At 43.3% G+C, this 18,783-nt stretch overlaps 1 protein-coding gene across 1 annotated transcript in view; it reads left to right on the plus strand.

The window, feature by feature from the left end:
• Calx (sodium/calcium exchanger 3) overlaps positions 1–18,783 on the plus strand; it is a 121,029-nt gene that overhangs the window by 29,187 nt on the left and 73,059 nt on the right. The window contains exon 3 of the mRNA XM_033336069.2: positions 10,160–10,251. Within this exon, the coding sequence (XP_033191960.1) occupies positions 10,160–10,251 (92 nt within the window). The remainder of the gene's footprint in view (positions 1–10,159; positions 10,252–18,783) is intronic.

The following is an 18,783-nucleotide window of genomic DNA, read 5'->3' on the forward strand; positions in this document are numbered from 1 at the left end:
CAGATAGCAGAAGCCAGGTCCGAGTAAGGTGTCCGATGCCGCGTTCGTCTTTCGATCGGGAGTAGCCAGGTTCGATCTTAGCCAGAGCTGTTGGGTTCAGCCATGAATTTTATATGACGGCGTTGAAATTTCCCTATCTGCTTGCCATCCCTTGCCCATTCACCTATGCAGCGGTCTTCCGACAATAAATCTTCACGCTTCGAAGGTTCCTGGAATTATTAAGCGCCCCACCCAAAACTTGGAACAGCCGGGAATACTATCGATGCCAACGAAATCTGTTGGAACACCCGGTACGTACGAGCCACGTTTCTGGCGTGTTTCTTCGTGCTTCGCGGAACGCGGTTTCGCGTGGAAACAATGGGCCACGAGTAGAATGCGACTAGAGAAGCCCTCGTTAACACGATATCCACGCACACGCTCCGCTCGGCCATCCGAACTGCGTGTGCACTTCCGCGGAGAATTCGAACTCTCGAGATTTGAATTATGTCAAGTACAGGGGCCGCGCGAACCGACCTTACTCGCGACAACTGACGCGAACTTTTGCCCCGTCATCGGTCTGTTACTGTTAAAAGATAGTTCCGCGTTGTCGAGTGTTTAATTGTTCCGTGTAATACGGAGTTAGGGCACGGCCGCACCACTGTTCGCTGTTTAATGGACGGAGTAACGTTCCCCTTGTAATTGTGCGCCATGAAAGCTTCCCCAAGTGCGATCCCATTCCAGTCGTAACGTTTCGACGATGTTCATTATTTCACGACTGATCTTTCGTCGAATAGTTTGTTGCTGATCGACACGTTGCTTCGCCAGACTTTCTTCTGGTATTTTGCTTCCGTCGAATCGAAGGTATTACAGCAACGGTGCGCCAGATTTTCGCATATGAATCATGAAACATGATGGCTTCACTACTGATTCTTCCTTTTATCGAACAATTTGTTGGCAATTGACACGTTGCTCTGTTGCAGCTTTTTGGTTGTATGGAATCTGTTGCGTATCATCGACTAAAGAGCAACCGATCGGTCGATATGACTTAACGTTCAAGGTGGAGGAGATGGAATAACTCGAGTGTTAGATTTATACGGCACTTTATTTGTATTCGTTGTAGCACCGAACCGAACTAAGTTGGGACTTTGTCGTCCTGTGTCTGTAGTCTTCGTTGCTTGTAGTTGAACGAAGTTGGGACTTTTTCGTCCTGTGTGTACTCTTCGTTGCTTGTAGTTGAACGAAGTTGGGACTTTTTCGTCCTGTGTGTACTCTTCGTTGCTTGTAGTTGAACTAAGTTGGGACTTTGTCGCCCTGTGTGTACTGTCCGATGGTTGAAGCTGAACTCCCCTGGTCCTTGCCTGGTTCCTGGCCTCGAGTCATTACGTTTACTGCCCTGGGAGGACCGGTAATTCGGAATTTCCTAATGAGGGAAATGGGCCTGTCCAACTAAAATTCCGAACAGAATCGAAGATATCATAGCAACGTCTCTGCGTATTAAATATGAAACGCAATAAGTGGAATGATCTCGCGACTGATCCTTTGTCGAGTGGTTCGTTTGCTTGTGGAACATTTTCCGTGTTAAACCAAGGGGAAGCCTCGTTTGTTCAACGTTTTCAATCACGATCAAGTTGAACCTAAAACCGCAGTTCTGTGCAGATAGAGGAAATTTGGCCGCGTAGCAAATTCAGAATTTGGATTTCCTCTCTTCTGAAGAGGTCGTATACAACGATAATACAGGACGATAGCACACCGCGATAGTATGTACATTAGCGTGTTCACCGAGATTGCCGGTGTAGGAAGGTTCCATAAACGCGAGTGCACGTCAGCCTGGGTTTACGCGTGTTACCTTCGAGCGGCGTTTTCCCCGAGGTTGACGCAATCTCGATGACAAAAAGCCAGGCTGCCGCGTCGGGGACACTCCCGTCTTAAAATTTACGCGGCTCGCCGAGAGTGTCTCTCGACCGCGAAAACGCGCGACCAACATCAACGAGGACGCGAAAGAAAAGGAAAAAGAAAAAAGGAAGGAAAATAGGGCATCGCGTTGGAGGTGTATCGAAATGGATCGCGGTTACCGCGCGAGATCTTCCATCGAGAACGCCATTATTTATACTTCCAACCGAGTACCGTGATATTTCAAAGTGACGGCTGTCGACATAAAGAAGCGGGGAGAGGGACGATAAAGAGCGTTTTGATTAACCGTCGGATGGCAAACATGGCAAAGGGTGGGTAATCCACGAAAAATCTCGGCTGGATCTCGCGCACGAGCAAACCATTTTTGCTGTTTTAACGGCCACTACCGTGAGCTGGAAAATACACAATGGCCAAGTGGTTTTTCTGAATTTGCACGGACAAAGTAAAGAAACATGGATATTCCAGGAATTATTTCAAATGATTTTTAAACTTAATCAGCTTCGGCGAACACTTGCTGAATGTTAAATTACGCTATACCAAACGTATTATAATTTACTTTTATTTATGCCATTTTCTTGCGACAGATTTATGGAAATAAATTATTCGTTTGATAATGTCACATCGAAATAATGAAATTGAGCGAACTAGAAGAATTAGGAGTTGGTCAGATCGACTTCTGCGGACTATGTGTTTATCAACTATACGGAGGATCCCGTGAGAAAATGATTTTACGTGGAAAAAGTAAAATAAACGTATATTAGTTCACGCAGTATTCTACACAGTAGCGTGGACGTTGGCGTGCTCGGAATATTATTAAAATATCTGCGAGCCAGGAAACAAACGGGAGGCCTCGGCGAGAAATATTATCTTCGTTACTCGCAAGCGTAGCAAAAATTGCAGATAGGACGATGCTGGATAAAAGCGTTGGTTTTTGCGAATTCTTTCCTGTCGCATACGTTTCGCTTTTCAGAAGTTCAGCCTTTGACCAGGACCTTCCTGAGATCATCGATTTTTCGTTATCTGGCGAACACGTGCTTTGAACTGTAAGTTAGGGACGAGTTTCTGCGAGATGCAACGGAACGAGATCGAAACTCCAGAATCGAAATAAAAGAAAAAGCACTCGCGAATGTTTACTCGTTTTACCTTAGCATTTAACTTTTATCTGTATATTTTCTTTATACATTCGTTTGTTTTCGGACCGTACACCCTACGGTATACAAAAAGTGAGCAGCATGAAAGCAGAGAAAGTGAACTATATCCGATGATGTTGAAGGAGCAAGAGAAAAGAAAATCCGAAGATCGGAACGCGTCAAGATTTCGGGACAATTTATTAAGTCGTTCAGTGTTTTATGCGCAAAAGATAGATTCGAGCTGTAGACGTCGACGATCAAGCGGTTCAAGATTTAAGAAAGGTTCAAGACCTGAGAATAACCCTGGTCATCGAAGGACGCGAAACCAGCCAAAACGTAGGAACTTATCGGTTGAAGCGAACGAATTATTAAAATTTAAATTCGAATTTTTGCTTAAACGTCATAGAGCTGCGCGATTTTGGACGAAAAATCTTTGCTGTGTTAGAGTATACGCCGTTGGAGGAGAGATGCCGTGGAAAGAAAGAAGATTAATGGGGTGACAGTCAGTTTTCAAGATAGCACTCTGAAGAATCCTGGAACGATTCTCTCGCAACGTCTTCAGCTGAATTCGATTCTTTGTTCGGAGGATAAGTCTAAATTTTTGATACACGCGCTCAGAAGAGATCAAGTTTGTCGGATTTGTACTTACGGCGAAGTAAAAGAAGATGTACGCCTTCCACGTATTCTGGACATCGCGGCTCCAATCATACGATCGCGCGAAGAAGATTCTCTTTGAAGGAACTTCGGCTATCTCGAACCGTGTTCTTTCTTCTCGCAATTCTACAGGAATATTCATGAGATTCTGTAACACGTTAGTGAGACTTCCGTTATTATTTATTTACGTAACAAGTGGAGCAAAGTCCCATTGGTGTACGAATTCTATTCTGCTCCAAATACTACGAGTTCGCATCGCCGAGACATTGGAAGCTCTTAAACGGAAAATCTGAAGAACGCGATTTCGTTAACGAAGAACATTAAACAAGTAATCCTTGGCCGCAGAGCAGCGATTGATTTATCGCGTTAAAAAAATCCAAGAAGCGTCAATTCTATTCACTCGGGCTCGTTCTCGCGCGTTTCGCGAATGTTAAATCGAATTCCGGATAGATTGGATTGGCTCGATCGGTCGGTCCAGTTGCGAGATTGGAGACGAAGAAAAGGGAGGTCCGAATGTTCCCTGCCAGCCTGTTGGAATATTTATCCGCGACGAATGCGCACCAATTTCGCGATACAAGTGTGCAAAATTTGACGGCCGTAGTGTGAAATGTGCGACATATCATTAACCTTACCAGACCCGGTCGAATGTCCAGTTTCGACATTTAATTTAAAATTGTACATTCATTTATGTAAATTCTAACTTTATTAAGTGGTATTAATAAAAATTGAGAATTTAATTAGTCAGAATATACGTATAATACAAACAAGTCTTCTATAATGAGTTTTAAATACTTCCATGAGCTGCACGTATGAAAATGTAAAAGCATAAAAATGCGACAGAGACGAGAAAGCAATTTTATTTTAACTTTATCCTTACAAGGTTCTCACGGAGACGAGGTTTGCCACGATTTTCGAAACGATGCATCGTAATCAAGGTCTCTGCCTTGAGGTAATCGGCGAATAAAATTCGACCCTCCAATCTTGTCACCGGCAAAAACAAAGTTATGCCTAGTTTTACGAGCACCGAGGACGAACTCCTATTTACGGTGGAGCTCGACCGGATTCTGCAAGAATTCAATTTTCGTATCCCATCTCCTCTGGTCAAGGTTGAGCCGGGAAACGATTCGTCGGCCTTGCCCTATTACAGGGACAATTTTCGTATTGACGGATCGTTTAAGCGCGATAAAAATATCGCACACGTAGCCTTCTAGACTGTTTCCTGTCTCAGTCGACCGATTCCTATCGATTTTTTCCACGCTCCTCTTGCATCTCTACTCTCTTGGGACAAAAATTCCTATGAAACAGCGTTTCACGGTGTTATAAACGTTTATTTATCGTATCGTTACAAGATCGAGCGTTTTCATACTATTCGTAAGAAGATCAGAAAGAAAGACTATGAGAAGAAATTCTTACGTTCGATGATGATCAATTTCAAATTAAACATTCGACGCGACTGCTGTGTAGAAAATTCCAGTAATCATTAGATACTTTTCTATTTAATTTTATGCGATTCACATTCGAATTCGATTTCCATTCTCTCGTATCAATGGCTCACGCCAAATTCATCGAAACAACGGCTGCCTCAAACAAAAGCCAACTACAGCGTATTCGATAGACTAAACCCGCATCAGCGTCAGCAGGGAAGCCGTAGAAGCTATTCTCGAACCGATTAATTGATCTCGAGTCGATGATGAAACGAAGCTCTACGCGGTTCGTTCAAACATTGTTCGATGATCTTTTTAATTAGCATCGAGTGGTAACACTCTGATCAGTGGTTCACGCAACTTCCATATACATTTCCCTATTCTTTTTATTCAAATTTGACCAATCGTGTCACCCACGTGTAATCCACGCAATCACGTTGATCGTGATGACGCTTCTAACAAAATTTCTAAATGTCTCGAACAACTCAGGTCGCATATTTAGGAAAAGTTTCGACAAGTCTTCGAATACCTTCGTCACGTTCTCTACATTCGATTCGAACAACAATCGGTCTATTGGGATAGCAACTAAGCGATTGCGGATTTTGTCATTACAACCTAGTGACAAAATCCGCAATTACTTAGTTGCCAACCCAATAGCTCGCGACCGCGTACGAATACGTTTGTTCGAGTGCTGTTGAACGACGTTTGACCACACAGATCGTGGTACGAGAGTGTACCATTAGCACAAGAGGGAACGAGGGAACTTAGTCGATTTCGAGGTTGCTAAATAGCATTGGATCAGCGAGGACGAACGGCCAGTCAGCGTAAACAGACCTAATTAAATTAATACACATTTGCGTTAACGCCGTGACCATGGTGCTGTAGCGGTGAATAACATTGGAACGCGTGGCCGGTTGGACAATACTCATAACGTGACTGACGTAACACCGCAAATTAGATCCGAAGAGAACAGCCGTGTGGATAGGCGTGTTAGCCCGGTTAGTCTATGGGAAACTTGGACTATTGATTCTCGCGATTACTCCGCTATTTTGGCTGAGTAGAAATGCATGTAGTATCGCAATGAAGTTGAGCTACAAGCAGGTTCTCGTGTATTAAATATAAAGCGAGATAAGTAGAACCACGTTTAACGAGAAATTTTATTAGAAGGAATAAAGAAAGTATAATTTTCAGAAGGACTTCCAGCTTCGCTTCTTTGGGGTCACTGGCTTCTCGAATATCTTGTTTTATAGCATTATGATAACTAAAGATAAAGTAAATTTATACGATAAGTAAATTTCCATAAGAAATAAAATGCTTCGTATAGTTTGATAGAATAATAACACGTGAATGTGAATCCTGAAACGTAATAAACGTGAAACATCTGCATGAGTCAGAATTGACCCAGCTTTCGAGGGCTGAAGACCACGTCACGCATACAACACATTCTTGCCACGTGTAGTCAAATCTCCACGTAGATGCACGTCGATCAAACAGTATCGATATTCCACTCTAAATATTTGATGTCTCTCACTGACCTTTTTCATCGCTCATCATGCTCGCGAATTTTCGCTTCTCTTCCCAAGCAGTATCGCCAACTGATTTCTGCGAGAGAGCGAGCGCAAGAGCGAAAGAAGATGGCGAAGTTTCGTTTAAAGATGAAACGCCGCCGAGTCGATCCCGTCGAATGATTAACGAACTTGCAAAGTTCGAAGTTGAACGACACGCTGACAGCCTTGGCAGCAAGTTCGTTTGGAACAATTCGACTTCTGGCCTGATGGCACTTCGGTTTAACGCGAGCGCCAATCTATTTCCTGGGTCTGTACGATGGTTAGTATCGCACACGACCGAGTAGATATCGATCGACACGGTATATACTTGGCTGCAAATTGTGTCTGTACACTCCAAGTCAGCGGGTTATCGTCGCGACGTGGCTTCAAGTCTAAGGTCAGAGCTATTTCAGGAACACTTTGCCTTCGAACAGCGATGGATATCGAATGAAAAATACGCTGTCACCGTGATTCCTTCGCTATATCTACCTTAACTACAAAATATAACTAACACGGAATATGAATATTAAAGCAATTTATATACTAGTCGCGCACTTCCTTCCATTCGCCTTTGCTTTCGACGACCTTCGCATAGTTTTTCTTCTTCATCTCCCATCCAGGCTGCTTGTCTCAGATTTATGGCCCTCCGTGGAGTCTAGACGTTCGCTTTGTCATATAGTTTCTTCCGAGTAATCTTGAACTACACTTACTTTCCTATCTTTAAAACAATCTTCTTTTTTGCTTGCTAATGTTCATCCATCGTTGATCATCGTCTGGCAATCTACTTAAAAAATTGTACAGACAGTGGAAGCGAGCGTCGATTACGCGGACGAAAGGGACGCATCACGAGATGAGCTGCGTTTCAAAGTGTTTATAAGTGTGGCGATGTATGCAACGAGGAACGTTTAGGATGAGCGTCGACGAGATTCGACGTTGTCGGAGCCAGATGGCACGCTAAATTGATTTCGCTGCTACTCTGGATCGATTTGAATTTCAAATTTGAACGTCTAATTTGGCAAAAGCGGTCGGATCGTTCAGCCTGTCGGCTGTTACTCGATTATGAACGCGTATGCATAGAGGCGGCGAGGCCTATGGAAAAGTCTCGTCACGAACTCCGACGTTGTGCAAGTCAAGAGCGTGACGAAACTTTTATCCGAAAATTTTTCTCTACCCTCTCGTACATTCTTCGTGTATTTTTCCAATTTCTTCAACATCCACGAGCCTGGAAGTTATAAGAAGCGATGCTTAATCAACGTTTACTTTATCCGCGTAATTAACGCTTCTTTCAATGTTCCGCGAGTTTTGAACGAGATTTCTAAAATAAATCGATCGATCGATGGATACTTTCAAGTAAACGAAGAGAGCAATCTTTTAGACAGACTCTAACGTCGCTTACATATGATTTGCATATGCTTACGTCAGAACAATGGCTACTTTTAATACAAAACCTTTAGAGCAGCGTAGGATCATTAGTGAACATTCTCTACGCCACGATATTATAAATAACGACATTAATAGCCATCGTTTGTCATGCTTGGTCAAGTTTAATATGTCCAACTCCATCAGACACGCGCCTTTACTTTATATGTCGGCATTTAATTCGAGGTTCGGTCATACCGATACAGTTGCTAGAACACGTAATGCAATGCAGCTTCGGTTATCCGACTGCTGTTTAACCCAAGTTTCGTATTATCCGAGATGCTTCGAACTTCATCGTAACTTCACTTTGCCGGAATTTTAACACGAAACATAGGAAAGTGTAAATAGAATCAGACATCGTGAAATTCATTCGATTAAACTTCCAACCGACTAAATATTCCATTAAACCTAAATACCTGTATAACGTTACACCATCGAAAGTTCTCTATGATTTTATTAACGTCAATAAATCTTTCCATATTATCCCAAGTTTCCTCTATCCGAGGTTCAAATCGACGTTCTGATTATCTACCGTACGTCAATTAGACTTATTCCTCGATTGCCTGCTACAATAAAAGACAACTGCTGAAAAAAGAATATGATGTAAACTTATGTACACACGTATAGACTTGTAAATTATACTTACGTGCTTATACCACTGTTTAAACTTTGTGGAACAGTACTTGGTATCATTCTCGTCTCGACTTCTATGCTACTTTGTATCGAGCGTTATTTTACGCGTAAAGAGTGTTGAAGTGGTCACCGCTTCTAAGAAAACTCTACATCCGATCTTTTTAGTTTTCTCAAGCACCGAAGCCATAGACAGAGTATAGACGAAAGACTGGGACGAAGGCAGACCATAAACAAGCGACGTTATGGGGTAACACTGCTAGCGTGCGGATCTGGTCCATCTCAAAATTATATTTCTACTTGTAATTGCACTTCTGTATTCAAATATATTTTCTACCTTACAATTTATCCACGCGTTTCTCTGTTTATACAACTAATAACCTCAACAAAGAGGAACCGAGCCAGCGAATAAAATTGTATGAAATTAAATCGACTATGACATGAAACGTGCGATTAAATTCCTTTTCGACTTCATTCGGCGGCGAAATTTTCGTCGAAATTCTATTCGAGAAGATGCATAATTAGTGAGTATTGAATGGGCGAGGGTGCATTACTCGACAAGGGAGTAGAATAGCTGGGTGTCGTTCGGTTGACGCGATACGTCGTAATTAATTATCGACATCGATATTACGTTACATTCGCTTGCTGGCTTTATGACGATATGGATACCGGACGGTTAGTGTAACGTTACCATAACTCGCGCTTATTGGATCCGATTACGAGGCGATCTACGGTAATGATCATAATGTACAGAATTTCCACGTCGTTAATTCCACAAGACGATCAAACGAAATCTCTCTAATCAATTTCACGTAATCGATACGCAAACACGACGCGTGTCTTAAATTTGCGGCAATCCAACGGGAAATCGTATTCGCGGCATCCGTAAAACAATTACAGGGGAAATTTCCATTCGTATCTGTTAGTCGTTCATTGAACAATTATTGTATCTCTGGTTCCCTTGTTTTCCAAAATTATTACATTTCACGGACTCGTATTGGTTTCCAATATGGGATTTCATCAGAATACGCGTTGAAAATATCAAATTATATAATTTTCCTGCTTTGAAACAGAGCCTTCGTTTTAGGAAAATCGTTTATCGAAGTTACGAAATTTATACAAATTACTTCTTGCTATCTGCAAATGGGAAATTAAGTCAACGAGAGTTGCTTAATTTTGTAAGTTATCCGGAGAGTGATGCATAAAATTCAACGGCGCCGAAAGGAATTCAATGGACTCGGAAAAGTTGCCAGAGCGTTTTCATCCCGAGACCGGAAGTTCTTTTGATATCGCGACAAGGCAGGATCAGCGCGTACCTTAAAGCTGCGGGCTTCTTTAGAGCTACGAAGTTTAGTCCAACTTTACCTTCGACTTTCGCCAAACTCGCCAGAACGTACACCCGACTCAGCCACCTTGTTACACGATTAGTAATCTCACGGTATTTCCTCTTGCGCTTTTCTTTCAGAAAGCTGATCCAGCTGTCGATCATCGAGGAGGATTCGTACGAGAAGGACGCGCTGTTCTATGTCGAATTAGGCGAACCACTGTTACAAGGAGGTGAGTATCGCACTTTGCAATTTGTACATAATTCACCGACGATCGTAACAATATTCATGACGATATTAGCAGGAATATTGGTAAAAATATAATAAACGTATGAAGCGTCGTAAAATTTTTCTGTCAGAGGAACAGCTGATCATTTTTTTCTCGCGATCGAGACAAATTTCTTTTGACAAATTCACCGTAATATGGCTTTCCACTTCCAAAGCTGCATATCTCTTATATCAAACATATAAAAATAATATAAGATTAGCGGATGTTGTGAAATTTCTCCTCTTTGCCCCTTTCTTTTTTAAAATTGGCCATCTATCTAAATTCGGCAATTAACAGCTGATCGGAGAAAAAAACCTTCGATTTGACTAATCGTGCGAAATCTCGAGGTTAATGAGAGCGCCAATTTGACGGATTCGAGGTAGAAAGATCGTTTTTCGAGGCTAATCGAGGCAACGATTACCCGTTAAATGGGCCATTACCGAAGAAAAGATCGGCGAAGAACTAGAAGTGATCGTGGCCGATGATATGCAAGCGGTGTCTTTCCAAATGGACTTCTTTAATTGATATTCGAAGGTCGAGCAGAACTCTCTTCTCCTTCCTCGATACACGCTGCCGCGAAATTACCATTTCCAGTCGATAGATTATTACAGTGGACGACCGGTGTATTCATTGAATCGCGTTCTATTGTTTTTGCCACGCCGCTATAATAAATCGTACTATTTGGCGGAGTTATCGATCGAGGAAGAAAAATGGGAGAACGCTTCGATCAGATCCTTCCGTGAATTGATTTATCGATGTGAAAATAAAAAAATTTTTTAAAAGAAGACAGAAAAAAAGGAAAGAAAGTAAGGTAAAAAGAAAAGGTAAAGACTACAGACGAATACGAGTAGCTCGTAAGACTCGTCCGCCGGAATTTCATGTAACAGCGAACAAGATAAATCGTTAATTATATAATCTGCTTCACGCATTTACCGATACTGGATCCGACGTGAATGGACGTAAGTTTCAACGTACGAAGCATTTAGCCGAGCTCGATCGATTTACAACGCGTCGTTCGGCTTCTCCAGCTATTGGAATACGTAACGAACGAGAGTAGAACCGGCTACCAGTAGACGCTATCCGCCATGCAAACCGACTCCATAATGGCACTACCCCGCAAATACATAAGAATCTTTGGAAACGGATGCAGAGAGTAGCTGCCTTGTACATGCCGCTGTAACAACTCCGCTCGTTCGTTTCGAACGTTGGCTCGGCCGCATTAAGCTCGGTTTACGCTTGACATGTTCTCGAAATACGCCAGGCTTTAAGGCGCGATCTTCGACTGCCGTTTCTAAATCGCGAATAATGCCACGAAAACTCGATCATCCGTGGGATTTGATTCGTAATAAAGCGGGTTAACAACGACGTGTTGACGGATGCGCGCGTGAACCGAGTTTCAGAAGCGGGAAATCGAGGGAGATATTTCAAAGTAGTGTTCGAAATTTCTTCTGATTTGCGAACCGAATGGCCGAGATGTAGAGAGTACGTCGATTTTCTCTTGTTAAAGTCGAAGCTTTTTTAACCCGCCAACTAAGACGTTAAATTAACAGACGTTGAACGCACTTTATAAATCGTATTGCAAAGTTATGCGTTACGTCGCTTGGAAAAGCTTGTCGCTTGTTCCGTTGACGTAACGGGATTGTTTCGCTCGTAAGCAATTAAAAATCCGTCTGCGAATTCTTCGAGAATGCCAGAACGTGCAGAACTGTTCTTTAGCGGCGAGTCTCGCTAAAGGAAGCCGTCAAGATGCGATGTATTATTGCTGCAGGATATCGATTCGTTCGATTCTTGGGATTCCCACGACGCCGATTTCGCGGCAATAACGCGAAAATCCAACGAAGATACGAGGGTCGCTGGTCGATGGACGAGACATCTCCTTCCGAAGAAGGAATGCACGGGCTGGCTGCTGCTCTCGCAGACATGAAATTCCTGTCCCTGGCAATACCGAGCTCGCAATCGATTCTTGGATCACCCGCACAACCTTTAAACCAGATTTACGAGCCGAACCGATAAAGAAAACCCACGGAGCTATCTGTCACCAACGAATTTCGATGACTACGAAGTGTTTCTTTTTCTTTTTAATAGGCGAATCTATAAAACCGCGGGTGGAAATTTCCTGAAAAATTGAAACGCCCAGCGTTGAGATGTTGTCGTCGATTAAACAATTAACATTAAACAACGACACGCGTGTCGTTAAAAAAGAGATTAGAAGACGCTTATAGCGATTTTATGGGATAGCGGTATGTAACGCGTAAGAAAAATAATCGACACATTTGGCGCAACAAGGTTCGCAGGAATTGCGCCAAGAGAAAGAAATTCCCGCTTCCAATGTCGGTTTCACTCACCATGATTTCCATATTACGAGGCTTCGTTACACGTGCACCGGCTACCGGCCACTCATGCATATGCATTAACACGTATTTTCTCGTGCATAATCTCACGTTGTTTTATATAGTTCTCGACCAACCGCCAGTTTGGCAACCTACATATTTATTTCCGACTACTCGTAGACAAGCCGCGCCACGGAACAAAATCTCGCGCAATTTCTTAGAGATCCTTCGACGAGGACATTTCCTCCGGTCCCAGTTGTTTGGAAGAGGGGAAAAGTCTTGAAATTTGGATAACGTCAGAGTGAAGATGCCGAGGATTGGTGTGGCGACCTAGAGAACCGAAACGTTCTCCGAACAGCTGTCTGTGAATATAATCGATGCTTTCAGTCGAACGTAAGAGGACTGCATTTATAACCGCTTCTCGAGTAATTAATTGATTAATTGGAGCGGATGGTTAGTTGGAGAGTCGAACGGAAGTTGATTAAGAATTCACCGGAACGAAGGATTCAAAGCACGCTTAATGGCCTGCAAATGCCTTCCGGGCCACGATTAGGTCGGCGAAAAGGGCAACCATGTGTGTTGCTTGATAAAGGCTTGACTCGATTCAAACGAATATCTGGTTCGTGTAACCGGTAGATTCGGCTTCGAACAGGGAAATTATCGATAACTTTCGCCGATAACGCGACATCGTAATCGACTAGAAAAGCTACGTTCGTTTAATTTCTGTTCGTTACATACGTACTTTACGATTCGTTACATCGCGATCTTTCCGAAGTCCCTGGAAAACTTGCACCAGGCTTCAGCATGATCCGTAAAATTTGATTTGTTTCGCTGTGCCTCGTGTAATAGTTATATTTGCCGGCTCGGTAAAAACGTATCACCGTCGATGTCACATGGAAATTAAAGAAAAAAAAAGAGAAGAAGAGAAACACAAGTTACCAGATTTTTCTCTTGGAATTTTTACACCGATGTAACGACTGGCAGAAAATTGGCCAATTAGAAAATTAGCCAATGGCCGTGAAGTACCGCTAATTATCAGGAAGATAAGTTGGGCAAACGTCATCGAGGCTGTTTTTAACACGACCACTGTTGCGATAGATTGATGTCGCGTATCGCACACGCGCAGCCACAGAGAGCTTCTCCTGGCTGACAAGAGCGCGTTAACATTGCGCGATAATCGCGACCGCGGAATTAAACGTGTCGGCGGAAGATGAAACTTCACCTTGGTGATCCACGCTACGTTGCCCGAGTGATATTATTCTGTCACCGTCGACGGGATGATATTAAAATTAAGATGAATGGTCGACAAACGAACCGTATTTCCATAAAACGATCTTTTGCCTCTGCGAGTTCCTTTTTTTTTTTTTTTAATTTGGAAGACTCCTATGTTACACGACCTAACCCTTCGTCGGTTCAATTTGACACACTTTTGTGTCAGCGAGGTTTCACACGGTGACAGATCATATTATTCGGCCATTTATAGAGCGATCTTTCTGAAACCTTTTGGCTTTGACGTGCGAGCAAAATCCGATATTTCTGAAGGAGAAACGTATATAACGCGATTGCATGCGAATGACAAAGAGCAACGTTAATTACTTATCTTTTCGTTTCATTGATGTTCTACCATCGCGTCGATTCGACGCACGAACGACGCGTCGAGTTGGAGAAAATGAGAGACGAACGAAGGCCAAACAGGAAAAATCGACACCGTATCGACTTTTAACGCGGCAGCAGGTTCGAGAATACTCATTTTGCTATTTTACAAACGCAAAATCTTTCCGTACGAGGCTGCACTTTCAAGAAAACTGAACACGTTCAATCAAGAACTCGCCAGATACAAGCGTGCGACAAATTTTCAAATTTATTTCTCTCGGAAACAAAGCGTCTGATGAAAGCATTTTATTCTACGTTTTCAATTTATTTCCACGCGTAGTACGACCATCTGTCGATTGTTTAATTCCGTCTAGTTCGGAATTAACCATCTTCAAACATATTTGACAAATTCTCAAACTTGATTTTCTCGAAAACTAAGTCTGAGACGAAAAAATTCTATTGCATATTTTTCTCTTATTTTTCTGCTTATTACTCTTATCATTCGGTTGACATTAGGCCTCTACAGATACTTCCCGTAGCCACTGTACTTGTACATTCGCGATGTAACGCGAATATCTAGAAATAAAAAGGCAAGATAAAGGCGAAGTATCCACTCGAATTGATTCCGCACGACGCAGCATGTGCAGGTAGCGCAGATAACGAAGAAATCGCGTGCAAAGCACGCGACGACAGACGCCCGTGAACCCCGCGTCGTAGACATAACGTGTCTTCTCTTATCGTATCGTCTGGTGTCTCGTAGACAACTACGTACATAGACGTCTGGGAGGCGCGAACGTTCGCGTCTTCCACCAGCAGGTATGTAATACTTAGTTACTACTTGCTCCTGCAGATAGATAAGAGATAAGGTGTAAAGTTGTGTAGTTAGCGGGAAGATAGCACGATGAGGTTGCAAGGGCCGCGTCGCGACGCGATGATAACAACACCGGTAATTGACCACCTCTGGTGACGATACGATCGTTAGAACTAATTAAGCGTGGCGTGGGCGCTCGTTAGTTTGCAGTACTTTGTAGTCTTCAAGCGTGCTTTTGGCGAAGAGTTGGTTCGCTGTTAGCGAATAAACCCGCGGACATAAAGCGTCAAGGTAAGGTAAACGCGACACTTTGTTTCCGGCGTCTGGTAGCACTTTGTCCCAGCCGAGTCCAGAGAATACCGTGATATTATCGAAATTTGCGTAGCATCGTGACGCTGTATAAGCTTATTAAAAGTTGCTTTAAAAGGTGTATCTATTTTCGTCGCTGAGATTATGATCGTCCGTGATATCTCGAAAAAATTCCCAAGTCGATGGGAAGATACATATTTAGCGCGAAAGACAAATATAACACGACGATTAAATCCGATCTTCCGCGAAAGAAAGATAAGAAATCTGATTTATCATGCCCTTGCTTATCGTAGCTTTCAGACGATGTCGAAAGATCGTGGGTCAATAGTCCGACGATTTATCGAGTCATAGCTTCGGCCTGAAGAAAGAGAAGATCGATTCGAGGAAGAATACCGCGACAATTACATCATTGGAGCGAGTGTTCTCATTCCATATCGCGAACGCCAGCGATAGTAGAAGACAAATACCATTGGACAATTACGCAAATGGTCGGCAATAATGTGTAAGAGCGCGACCGATTGTCGCGTGTATGGCACGCGCCAGTCTCGAGAAGCTGGCGATAAGAGACAGCTTGTGGCCTCGATAAGGTGAGAATGAATCACTGACGGTTCGTTCGCCGAGATTATGTCACTCTGACGCGAAAACTAGCGAATGATTAGAGGAAGAAGAATAACCGATAATAATATCGCTGTGTTAATTAATAATTATTTAGCAAATAGGTGATAGACGGACAAGGTTACGGATATCGATCGTCTAAGACCTAAGAGAACGCGACTAACGATTTATCATCGATAAAACGTATGTTTGTTTGAATTATTACAACATCCTAGTATCGTTGTTATTTACAGACAAGATACGTTTCGTAATGAATCGTGACGCGATGAAACGATCTGCAATAAGCTTCAAAGACGATCGTAGGAAAAGAATATCAATGATTTTCTTATCAAGAGCCTAATTAGGTCGTGATTTTAAATCACCTTAATTGCTCACGGTTAGATAAAAGGTGTAATTAATGCGAATCTTTTAACTGGAAGGTCGGGAAGAGCTGGCAAACGACCCCACGAACCACCACACACAGAGCGTTCTTTAAAATTGTTATCTCACGTGCACGATTACGGACATCGCCAAGAGACTCATTTTTCTCGGCTATATCTTCGCTACCTATCTGCCAGTGGCAAGAAACACGCTGCTAAACCGTGACTCAACATGGTATGTAACTACATGTTCGATAACGAATTCAACGTGTACAGTGGCTGCGAAAGATACTGCAAACGTATCAAACACACTACGTTCTTAACTTAGAAACGAGTATACTAAATCTCGATGTTTCATCGAATATCTCATCGAAGGGTTGGATAGCGCGTATCAAAGTGAGACGTAGAAAGCGATAAGAAGATTTATGGAGAAATTGTTTCGGAGCACATTCGTCAGTGCGATAAAATAGATGGAGACTGGCGTAAAACAGACATCAGTCACGATGCGTAGCAATCGATAGCGAAACGGACGCGTAATTTATCGCGGCTCTCGCAGTTGCTGCTTCAAATTGCCAAGTATCCTGTTTGCAAGCGGCGCTCGTAAACGCTGTCATTCAAGATCTCTGCCGGCGTGGGCGTAAATTACGAGCGCGCGTCGAGCGGCCGAAGAATCGAAAAGGAACATCGGGGCGCGTATTAATAGCCGCGGAGGGAAGACGCAGGGCCCAGTGAACGCTCGTTACGCACGCATCTGCTCGATTTATGGATATTAATAACGCGATGGAACAGTGACGTAATATCTCGCGTCATCACGTCCAATGATGCTGCCAGCATCTTGCTTGTACCGTGGACAGGGGACGGATATTAATAAATGCTCCGTGCACCGAGTGAAAGTGAAATTGATGGGAAACGACGGGACGAGAAGGTAGTCGTCGATAGCCATGGTTATCGAGCCGGGAAAGTAGACGATGCAGGACGGCGGAGAGGCCGAGGGATCGAGCCTTTTTACTCGAGGTTTCAGCTTCTTTCAGAAACGGGAAAGGACCTTGCTCCAGTTTGCCCGAATGCATGGAAATCGCGGTTTCTTCATCGACCAATCGTTTCTTCGATACCTTTAATAATTACCACGTTTCGATCGATCGAAAGACACGGGAGAAACGAATTCCTCTCGTATCATTCGACGTTCGCATCGGTTATTCGATGAAACATTTGCACGAAACGAACGATGGGAATTATCGTGCGAAACGTTCGCGTAAATCAGCCCGTGACGTTTGAAAAATCGCCAGACACGTGGCGTACGGCTGCGAGTTAACCGCATCGGAGAAGCAATACAGACGGCAATTTTACCAAGGACTCTTTTCCGCCGACCGTACACAGCCGATCCATTAATCCGTCCATCACGGCTCTTCTAAACGTCCAAGTTGTCCTCGATGTTCGCTCAATGTTGCGTCCTTGACTCGCTTTTCTACCACTTTTCGAGTATCGAATCCTTGCCCGCTGCTAGGGGAGATGTTTCGAGGGAAAAAAAGTAGAGCGCCGCGGGGTGAGAAAATGGAGAAGGACGAGCGTCCATGGTATAATTGCGAGGAACGATGAGCGTGATTTGAGCCAGCCGTCGAGGGAATTAATTTTGTTTCGTTTCGTGAAAAATACGCTACAAGAGGCGCAGAGAAAGAGAAAGAGCTGTTCCGGCTTTGTCCCCAGCGCTTTTCGTCCAGTTTCTTTCGGCAGAATAGATCGTCCCCTTCCTCCCTTCGTCCCTTTCTCCGCGTGACCCACATTTTAGCGATGTACACGTTTCTCGTCTGCTCGACGGTCGCGAACCAGGGAAGGTCGCGGTAGAAAGTACGGTCGAATTCGTCGCGAAGACGTCGAAGTATGTAAAGCCCCTTGAGCAGCCGAAGAGCATTCCTCTCGACGTACACTCCCATCGTCATAGGTCGCTTTCTCATTTCGTACAAGATGTGACAATTGGTTTGAACCATCAAGAAGATAATTAGTCGATTAGGATTTTGCATTTGCGCGAAATAACGAATTTGTAGAAACTATTAGGTTGTCCGGAAAGTGTCTTTCTTTCGTAAACGTGTTCTTTACAACAATGCACCTTCGTACAAACGTGAAACCAAGTCTGTGAAACGTCGCGCTGTTTATCTCGACAGAGCAAAATAATATAAAACGTTCGACAAAATAATATAAAACGAAAAACGTTGCGCTTCTATTATTTCCTCATAAAACGAAAGAAACTTTTCGGACGACCTAATATTTGCAAAATTGGCAAAAATGACGAACGCGAGCTAAGAATCACGCGTGTCGTGCGTACAATTCTCTAGCCTCGTCGAACAAATTTTGTATAAAGAAAATACAGAGACGTTTACTGAAAGTCTCTGTCGGAATTTGAAATTACGATAGTGTGGTATCATGAACGAGGGGCCTGGGGGGTGTCGTGTGAATTATAAACGAACGGTTGCCGAGCATGTAC

Source organism: Bombus vancouverensis, chromosome 14, assembly GCF_051014615.1.
Source record: "Bombus vancouverensis nearcticus chromosome 14, iyBomVanc1_principal, whole genome shotgun sequence".
Classification (NCBI taxonomy): Eukaryota; Metazoa; Arthropoda; class Insecta; order Hymenoptera; family Apidae; genus Bombus; species Bombus vancouverensis.